We start from the raw sequence: 10863 nt of genomic DNA, 5'->3' as shown, positions 1-10863 counted from the left end.
GGTATTTAGATAATTCAAGATATTTAATCCAAATTCATCCCTTCTTGTTTTTCTTGGAATGAGGCTAAAGCAATGTTTAATTTGATAAGTTAATACTTGAACCCTTAAAATTAATCCTCTAAAAAGGTAGTGTCTTTCCATCTTCGACATAACATTTTTATTTTGTTAACCAATCATGGTGAACCATGATTGAAAATGGTATATAGACATTCTTTTTTAACTACTCTTAGTAAAGGGTACAATTGACCCTCTCCTCTTTTTCTTATGGTTAAAAAATCAAACCAGAGTTGGTTGCTTTATTTATCTACTAAAAGTCTAGAGCAAAAGATTACACACAATTTGAAAAGTAATTATAAAGTCTTTATTTTTCCTATTTTTCCTAATATATATTATGCTAGAGTCCTATTGGTAAATGCCTCTAAGTCTATTTGGAAGATTCAAATTCTAAGAGCCTCCTATGTAGTCATTTTAAGACTTAATATATATTAGCTTGGTTATGGATTCATAGTTTCTTCATGTCTTTTTTACTAGTTTTTTTAATTTAGTAAAATTTTATTTTCGTAGATGGGTTAAGATTTCTAGCATATTTTCTAAGTAGAATTTATTTTATTTTATTTGGAAAGATAGAAATGTTGCTTTATTTTGATCTAATGATTTAGTTGATAAATGTTATTTTTTACTTATTTCATATCTTTTGTTATCTCTAATGTGTTTCTATATGTTTAAATACAAGCAAACAAGAAAAATGACTCTTGAGGTGGTCCATCTTTGAACCCTTTTGAATCATTTGAAAAAAGCTCCCTAGTATTATTTCTTAATTTCATCATTCTATATCACTTTGTGGTTGTTCCCCATGTCAAGCACTAAAGACATTGACACAATGATAACTCTTGGTGAAATTCTCAAAATTGGTCATCTCCCTCGCATTTTGGACATTACCTTTCTATGCATCGTTTCAATGATGTGGGTGGCTTCTAACTTTCAAGGACAACAAATAAGTCCATTTAGAATTGGTAATTTTTTTGTGGCAAGATAATCCCAATAATCAACAAGGTGGGCAAAGGAACAATATGAAGACAATGATGATCTTTGGAATTTCAAATTGAATGACTAAAATTTGTTCTATATCTCTTAACGTTTATTTGTTTTTACTTGTTCTTATAAACATATTCATCTATTAAATGAATATATATATTTTTAATCATATTATAATGTTTGTCAATTATTTCCTTATTTAAAACCATTTCATATATATATTGATTCTTCTTCTAAATTCAACTAAAATTACATGATTTCAAAGTTTAATTAAAAAAACAAAACGATATATATAGATCTATTTGAAAAAAAAATAAAAAGAAAAAAGAAAAAAAAATAGCATGAACGCTTAGCTTAACTCAAATCAAGTAACTCCTTCATTCATGAATGCTTATTAAAAACATTCATTCATTTCATAAAACAATCTAGACTTTAAGAATCTGTAAGATCAAACAACAAAAGAAAAACCTGAAATACATGTATTTTATTTATTTAATATAAAGCACAGTTTTGTGGATGGATATGTGCCTTGAACATTAATTAACAATATTTTTGGGGCAGGCATGGCGAGCAAAGGCCATGCAACCAATGAGCTTAGACCAGATTGTTCCCTAAAATGATTAGGATATTTGGGATACAGAGCCAAGAGAATGTTGTGCTTGTGCTTTACTGGCTGCATCTGCATCTGGTCTTCCACTATATTCTTGTTATTCTGGGTAATTTATGTTTGCAGCCTTTTCAGTTTGAAAGCTGCCACTGGAAATTTTGTTTTATATGTTGCAAGTTCCCAAACTATGGAATATCTTGAAGCACACGAGTACAGTTATTGAGCTTTCATGGCGGCGCAAATTCTTTGCTTTTTGGCACAAGGATGTTAGTTTGCCAGAATTGTTGCAGGAGTAATAGCTTCTTGTGCAAATCAAACAAAAAAATATCTTCTTGTGCTAGGATCTGGGAAACAAGGCTAAAAATATAAAGAATCCACGAATTTTAGTAATGCTCTTTATGGAAAATGAATTGGGTGCTCGATATTCGCGTGAATTTCTTGCATAACATATTCAGTTCTTTGGCCAGAACAGTTGGCCCACAGTAAAAGACTCCTGCCAATACCGAGATTGTGATCCATTAATAACTAACTTAATGGGAAGGTACAAAGACATGACATCAAAGGTAGAGCATTTACCGATTCTTGTGCCTTGGTGTCTCATGGCTAATCTGGAGAAGACTTTGTGCCAGTTGGGCCTTGCAAAATGAGTTCTTACCTGAGATTAACAAGAAAAGTAAGTCCTTCGGTGCATAATATATCTTTCATTTTCTTATATTTGATGATGGATTATAGAATGTGATCCAGATCATTAATGATTGAAAATCTTACACATAATCAAATCTAAAAGCTTACATTAGAAATCTAATAACATTAATATATTGTGATTAATTACCGGTGTTCCAGAAAAGATGTCAACTCCTCTTTTGGCATGGTGCAGGGCCTGCACCATTGTTATCAAGGCAGACCGAGCATCCCCTTCTTCGTAAACACTAGTCAGATAATTGTGCATTTCTATCACAGACTGCAATGGCATACATATTTATAAAATATATGCACATCATTCAATGGTTATACATGGTAGAATAAGCAAAGTATACCTGCAACTTTTATTCAATTATTAAGTAGGTAGGCTACCTTGGGGTCTAATTCTGCAACCTCATTCATGATGCTTTTAAACCACTCAAATGAGCTCTGCTCTCTTGTTACCCAGTAAAAATAAGCATTTGTTCCAGTTTTCTTTCCTTGTTCTACATCATCAGTCTGCATGTATATCATCTAATATCATTAATATCAAGAAGCGCTCTATAATATCAATAAAAGATGACTATACTGACATGAATGTATTAACCCAAAAAAAAAGGTTCTTTTATCTTATATTTTAAAGTTAGTTACATATCAAAAATAATTAACTAACATTTTCAAATTGATATCTCTCAGACATGTTTTTTTAAGATCTACACCACTAGATTAATTAGCTTGAAAAACCAGTGCATTCAAAAAATAAAAAAACTTGCAGATTTGCACAATATGAGTTACATGGTAAGCAGGAGGGTTGTTGAAGTTATTGGCAATGTTCTTGAGGATGCTGATGAAAGGGGTAGCGCCTATGCCAAGTCCTATCAGAAGCATCACGTCATATTTGCTGTAATCTTGTGCTGCCGACCCATAAGGACCATCAATGTATAATCTGGAGAATCAGTAACAACACAGAAAATTCAATGCCTGTGTAGTGTATCGCAGAAAAAATATTATTGCAACAAGAAACTGCATGCTCCCTAACCTTGGTGTGATAGAAGCTTCTGTACTAGAAACACAGGTCTCGTTCATGCCAATGGCCTGCAAAATGCAAAATGTGTGTCAATGGTCGACGTGAAATGCGTGATATAGGAAGTTTATGCTACTTAAACATGTAAGTTTGATTGCAGAAGCGCGTGATATTTAAGCTGAGTGCACACCTCAACGTAAACATCACACGCGCATATGTGGGCCAGGGGACTTGCCTCCTGAAACAAATTCCGAATTCGACCAGTCCAGTCTCCCAGACTTCTAATGTGTACGCTCAAATACTCATCGCCCGGTGCACTTGTTAAAGAAAATGGATGCCTGCAGTAACAATGAACAATTCAATACGTATGTATGAAAATGTATAAATGGACATGGATGAAACGCTAGCCACATAGCATACCATTCCAAAGGAGAAATTTCTGGGCATTGAATGTAAATATACATGCCGCTTCTGTAATGGAATCCCTCTGGCTTCTTCATACGTAGAGATAACACACCTCCAGGATAAGCCGTCGCCTGAGTAGATCATCTTGTTAATGCCCAAATCAAATTGAGGTATTCTTATATCAGATATGGAGGTATCAGTATAGATTAGTGCTTTCATATAGATAACAAAATCATGAATGATATAAAAAAATTTATCCACAAATTCTGATTCTCATCTAAAAAGCAAAACAAAATAGAAATGGATCTGATCCCACCTTTAAAATTTGAACTTTGTATCGCCTGGCCCTTAGGGCACGCAATGCCCGTTCGCCTCCATAAAGCATCATGGGGACCGCAAGATACATCCATGTCTGTATAGCAAATGTTAACTTGAAAATTGTTAAAGATGTAATTCTTTTTTTAGACTAATGATCTAACAGACATCATTAATATTTATTCATTCAAAAAATCAATCATTCATTATTAAAAGCTAGACAAATATTATAACTGTCCTAATAAACTTTAAAATTCTTCTATTTTATTTTATTATTTCTATTGTTGAGTAACAGAGAGTTAAAATTCTTCTATTCTATTTTATTATTTCTTTTGTTGGGTAACAGAGAGGCAAACAAATAAAGGTGATTTACCGATTTTTGAATCCAATCGTGAGCGAGGAAGAGCAGAATGGAGTGGAGGATGAGCAGAATATAGACAATAATGAACAAATGATGCGAATACCAAAAAGCATTGAATCCTGTAAATCTATGCAGAGGCCATGGCAGAGAGAGAATGTTCCGCCTCGATAAAGGAGTAGCTAGTAAAAATGCTACGCTCATGAGTAACACCATGCATATGCCTGTCAGTACTTCTGTTGTCATCATAATCTCTATGTAGGAAGGTTGCTGCCCACCAAAGTCCATAGCTATGGTGCCAAAAAATGTTAAACGATCCGCATTCACTATACGCGGAAAGTCACACGCAAGGTGGCTTCCTCCATGCAGGATCACTCCCACCACTATACCTAGCGCAATTACCTGCCATCACACAACCACCATTATCAATTACTTTCTGTGAGCCTTGAGGCCAGTGAACAAGGGAATGGTTGCGGACATTTAAAGTTTAGAACGTGTTGTTTAAATTAAAATGGTCGATGTATTGTGATATGATCATAATGTGTCGACTGTTTATATTAGATATAAATTGAATTGGACAACCTTATGAAAATGAATGTTGTCATTGAAGGGAACAAGCGAGGCAAGAGAGGAAGATCTGAGCCAGGTGATGGTATTTCTGCAGACTGGGAGGAGAATGAGAGCCATGTTGAGCTTCAAAGTCTCGGCGGCGCCTTTTGCAGTACATACACAGTAGCCCATCACTTCAAATGCGGCCCTCCGCTTGTACTGCACAAATTTCCAACTGAAGAGTGCAGCACAGGTTAGCAGCCATAGCGTAATAATCCATGTACGTTTCCATTGACTTCGGGCCACAACGCTCGCTTTCCTTAAGGTGTTGCCAACACCCCGTCTCATCTTTGGAGGCCCTAGCGACTGGCTGTAACTCTGGTTACGTTCATGTCCAAATCCCCCTTTGAACAAGCTTTCCAACTCCGACAGCTGAAAAAAAAAAGAAAGTGAATTTAAAGGCAAAACGATGACTATGGGAAATACAATTTTCCGCTTCAGCATAGTTCGGGATTCAAAAATTGACTGCTGAAATTCGATAATTAAAGCTTTTAGTTTTACCCCAATGTAGCCATGATTGTCGCTGTCAAGCTCTTCCATAATCAAGGCTGCATATTCTTCGGCTTGTTCCTCTAATATTGAAAGCTTATTTGCAGATGCACTCAGCAGAATTACCTGAGAAAACCCACTATGTTTTGGTAAAGGTTTCAGCGACATAGGCATGAACATACAAATTTTGGGGGGAAAAGAAGCATGAATGGCGCCAATTCATTCCAAACTATTTGGATCAGATCTGCACCATTCCATGCCTTGAATTTTTTTCCTTACTGACACTCACCTCCTTTACCTCTGCTTCTGCAATACGGCCGTCCGAATCCTTATCGCACCTGTGATTTCATTCAAAAAATCGGGCTTAACAAGATATGGAAAAAAAAAAAAAAATCGTTTGGAGTTGATGCAATGCAAGCTTACAGGTCGAAGAAAATCTGCATCCGCGATTGGAAGCTTCCATCGGTGATACGACACCAGTAATCATGCAAGACATGCTTGGAGATGCTCTGCAACTGCTCTGGCGCCCTTCTTCTCGAAAGGGCATCAAACAATTCCAAAGCGAATTGCTTGGAATCCTGCATGCCTACAAACCACAACAATTCTTCTTCTTAATCTGCAAAACAAAATTATGGGTTGAATTTACTTTCAAGACTTGATTCAAAAAAAGACTCACCAATGCATGCTCCAAAGTCCTTGCGAGCCAGCTTGCCATCAGGACCGGCAAGCTTGTCGAACCGGGTTTCGACCTGAAGCCATTCCTTATCACCAGTAGCCTTGCTGATGAATCTGAGCCCTTGAATTGCATGCTCTGCCGCGGATAAGCTCTTCTCAAGGTGAACAGCAAGTGGAGCAACTCCATTACCAATATGATCAGGTGAAAAAGTAAGAGGAACAATTCTGTTAGCCTGGATGTTCCCACTTCTTGACACCCGTCTCGAATCCTGCGACGAGCGAGGTGTACTGCAACCGCCCAACCCCCACTGTAACAGAGCGCCCAACGAGGTGCTCTTCCATTCGAAATTCTTCTCACCCTCCATGATCATCAAACTCCCCATTTCCTCACACCCCAACATTTTCATTTCTAACTCCTAGGCATTGCAGCGTAAATGGCACTAGTGGGTCATCTAATTGCGTGAATGAAATCTCACAGTTATGGTACGACATCACAATCATCAATGGTATCTTCTTCTTCCAGTACACATCAAACCATTTCACTTAAAAAAACGTTGATACTTCACGACGCAGACCAGTTGGCGGGCAACCCATGCAAATTCGGCATTTTTATCTCGTGTGCGTTCCAAGACATCTTCAATGTAGTTGGAATTTACAAGCATACTTCTAGAAGAAATTGGGTGGTTTTTTGGAATTTCATTCAACAATCCAACATTAGAAAGAAAAAGAGTGAGTTGGAGTTGGCAAAATCTTCTAAACGCCGCCCAAAATTGACAGGGCAACGACGGGGAGCGGACAAGGATTTGGTTTCAAACTCACTCTACCACATGAGAAGCTTGCCAAAACTGTGCCTATTCTATCATGACGAAGCGTGAAGGTGAAGAAGAAGCAGAGATGCGTGCACACAAACAACCTTAAGGATTTAACACATTTGGGAAATCCCAATTCCTTTTACAGGCCTACCAACTGGGCAAAGAATTCAATTTACTGGACTGAATACGATGGGCAGAGGAACTGGTTTGTACTTTGTACTGTCGGCAATATTAACGTACCAACAAGGGAAGAGAATATGCTTGGCGGGTTTGGGTTTTCCAAGGCGAGTCAGTCGAATTGAGTCATCGTGCGTTAGGGTTGAAAATCGAAATGGAATGATGCAGAGTTTAGCAGTTGCACGCGCACTTGGGATGGAGAACCTAATCTCCTAACAAACTACAACCACAAAATGGATAAAAAAACATTTTCCCAGGGGAGAGAGGACAAGAGAATGATGGAGCCTTACCATGCGCATGCAATCAACCTTCTCCCATGCAAAACTCGCCTTTTCTTGAGAAGAGAAGGTAGTGAAGCAGTTTACCAAAAGGTTTGGTTGAGCGAGTGATCTGTACGCGTCATCCAGATTCCATCACCACCTCCATCTCCATCTGGTCGGTTCGTCGTTGGTTAACACATCCACTTTAACGTTGTTAGTCGACTAAACAGTCGCTAAAAATGGTTAAAATGTGGCAATGCACAAAGAAAGTGCTCCTTCAAAGATTTCACACTTTTGTGTACTACGGCCGGAGTTTATATTTTTCAAAAGAAAAGGGATATACTCATTATTGTAATTATTTCATCATGATATTTGAATTGCGAAAATACTAAAATATTTTTCTTCATTCAAAATTGAATACATTTTGTTCAAGCATATCATTTATAGTTGGGTAGTCTTATCACTTTTTGATTTTATTCTTTTGTAATATGCAACTCACTTTCTTTGATACTAGGTAGTCCTATCAGTGTTTTGTTTTTTCTCTTTTGTAATCTACAATGCACTTTCTTTGACACTGAATTGGTCACCCACCATGAAATCGACGAGGGTACTATATAGAGTGGTATCATTGCTATAGGTTATTTCTTTCAATAATGAGAGAATATTGGCTTGTGCAAGAATGGATTGTTGGGAGTGATTCAAATCTTGATCACATTGTATACTTTCTACATTTATCTCATGGGTCGTTAACGTGAAGCATCATATGTTGTCTTATTGTTCTAAATTATTTTTCACAAATTTTAAAATTTGTCAATTTAATGAATGAACTCTAAGGATCTTGAATGGATCAAAAATTTGTATGAAAGTAAAGTGGGATATGGCATTCTTCTATCTTACTCAAATTTTGTTGTAACTTGAACTTTCAGATATAGCTTATCGTATTTGTATTCAAATTTAGGTGAAAAAACCTCTATTAAATCATAATGCATTTCCATTTAGTTTTCCTTTAGAATTAAATTAGAGATGAAGATGGAAAATTATAAGTAACACATCATCATTTTGTTCAATTGCAAAAAGTTTATGTCACTCATCTTTTTAAAAAAATTAAATTTTATTATTAGTTGTAATATGAAAGTAATCAAGTTAATAAGATCTTACTGAGTGTATTCCACTTCATTTATATAAAATAGCTACTTGTTATGCACAAAAAAAAATTATGCTATAATGTTAATAAATGATACAAAAAACATAAGACCATAATATTTGTTCAATTTGTGTGTTCTTCATATTTTACTTAATTCTTATCTTTTACTCATATTTTGTTTGCATCATATTGAATTAAAAATATACACTATATTGCATATTAAATAGAGGATATTAAGATATATGCAATGTTAATTTTCCTCCTTTTTTTCAGTAAGGTTTGGAATTAATTATTTTATTTATTTTTGAATTATTTGTTTATCATATTAGCCATGTTTTTACCAAAAATAAGATAATATAAATTGATGGCAATTTCATATCATGTTTCAAATCTTTAAAGAGAAGTTCAATGTCAATAAGGTAATATTTAATTTATAAAATGGATAATAAAGAGGTCTAACATTCTTTATTATAGATTATTTGGTGAAACATTGATCATAAATAATCATATAAATAAAATAAAATAATTATAAGAAGGGTAAAACTTCAAAAGAATAAGTTTGATTTATTTATTCAATTAGTTTTAGTGGTAAAGAATAACCCTAAAGGATAGTAATATGCATTTTTGTATTTGAAAATTTTGGATAAAAATTAACCTTTCTAATCTAATTTAAGTTTCACTTGAATACCAATTTGGTATATTGAAAATCAATATTATCTCCATATGTTAAATGATATTATTTTTATCAAATATAACTCAAATACACTTTTTACAATGTAAACATATGATTTTATCATGAATTTTTTAATTGAAGGTTAGTTAGGGGAAAGGACCCAGTAGTTGAGCATGTACCAATTGTTGTGAGGGTATAAAACCTATTGCTTGAAACAAAAAATATTAATTTTTGTTAGGAAATGTACCAACAGTTGTTAGGAAATGTACCAATAGTTGTTAAGAAATGTACTAATATTGTAAAAAGTAACCAATCAGGTGATGCCATATCAGCTGCACAACTATTGGGGTCTCTTTTGCACGCCTATTGGTCTCACTTTTTTTTGGGGTTGTTTTGGACACCCTAGAAAAAAGCATGCTGATGTGGCATCATATCTGATGATGTGGCCCTGAAACCTTAGTTATAAGCAGGGGACTTGCCAAGTAAGCTGCTGTAAAAAAATCGGAGTGATTTGAAATTTCCAAGTAGGATTTTGAGAAGCACGAAGTTAGGGTGCACAACTACTGGATCCTTTCCCCTATAGTAGTTGCACCTCCACCTCCCTCTTCTTCATTTGAGGCACAAAAGTCAAAGTTTAATTATATTGAACCTCAATAAAAAAAAGTGAACATCATGAACACTACGAATTGTAATAATTATAATAGGTATTTTTAATCAATACTTCCTAGAAATCCATTAATTGTAATGATTTACACAATCACTTTAATTGTCTATCAAACACATAAATCTAGATTATTTTGACTTGTATAAACCAATGGTAACAAAATTATATTCGTAAAAAAATATAGAGATAAAAGGAATCCCTAAAGTTGTAAGTTTTAATCAATTAGCACAACTAAATATTTTATCCTTACGGATAATTAGTTGGAATTATTTCTTACGCACAAAGAGAGAGTTTTTTTAAAGATTATATGATACGTATTTTGAATGTTTTTCTAACAATATTATAATTATACATAACATTTTATTGGATATATTAATGACAGGTTTGTTTTTAATATTGTTATAATTTACATTGTGCTTGTTTTCTAAATGTATTGGTCACCTTGTTATAACATATGTTTGTATTATACAAAAGATATTGCAATTGTATATGAGTATTGGTTGATTCTTTTTATAGATTGTTGCAAATAATTATTGATATTGATCTAGACTATGATATATATAAAGGCATTTATTGTTAATCTATTCATGATGATATCTCTATTTATTAAACCCATGAGATTGCGTTAAACTAGTAAGAGCTCCTAAAAATGTTATTAGATGATTGATAGGCACATTTATAAATAGTCATATCCCTTAAATTATTAGACTGGCCAAATTGTTATAAACTAATTTAATAAGACCTAAAAATTATCATTGAATGATTGGTATATACATTCATAGATAGTCATATTTCTTAAATTATTAAATTCATAAGATTGTTATAAACTAGTAAGAGAACCCAAAAAGTGTTATCGGATGACTAATAGACACAATTTATAAATATTCCTATCTCTTAAATTGTTAAACTCTGAGATTGTTATACACTAGTATGAG

The 10863-nt window shown here is 34.2% G+C and overlaps 1 protein-coding gene across 2 annotated transcripts; it reads right to left on the bottom strand.

The window, feature by feature from the left end:
* Positions 1–1497: 1497 nt before the first annotated feature.
* Positions 1498–7600, bottom strand: LOC131069525 (respiratory burst oxidase homolog protein A). 2 transcript variants are annotated; one of them, XM_058005002.2, is made up of 15 exons: positions 6200–7600; positions 5947–6109; positions 5813–5861; positions 5536–5649; positions 5008–5406; positions 4441–4827; positions 4069–4164; positions 3768–3883; positions 3538–3685; positions 3363–3418; positions 3119–3269; positions 2717–2842; positions 2475–2603; positions 2219–2297; positions 1498–2135 (listed from the first exon to the last, which is right to left on the bottom strand). In XM_058005002.2, the coding sequence occupies exons 1-15, from the start codon at positions 6603–6605 to the stop codon at positions 2026–2028; spliced, it is 2529 nt and encodes an 842-aa protein (XP_057860985.1). In that variant the 5' UTR covers positions 6606–7600; the 3' UTR covers positions 1498–2025. The 2 variants fall into 2 exon arrangements, with proteins under 2 accessions (XP_057860985.1, XP_057860986.1); XM_058005003.2 differs by having other exon boundaries at positions 3583–3685; positions 6200–7599.
* Between the last annotated feature and the right edge of the window lie 3263 nt (positions 7601–10863).

The sequence above is a fragment of the Cryptomeria japonica genome, chromosome 3 (genome assembly GCF_030272615.1).
Source record: "Cryptomeria japonica chromosome 3, Sugi_1.0, whole genome shotgun sequence".
NCBI lineage: Eukaryota > Viridiplantae > Streptophyta > Pinopsida > Cupressales > Cupressaceae > Cryptomeria > Cryptomeria japonica.
This window is presented reverse-complemented; position numbering and strand designations above follow the sequence as displayed.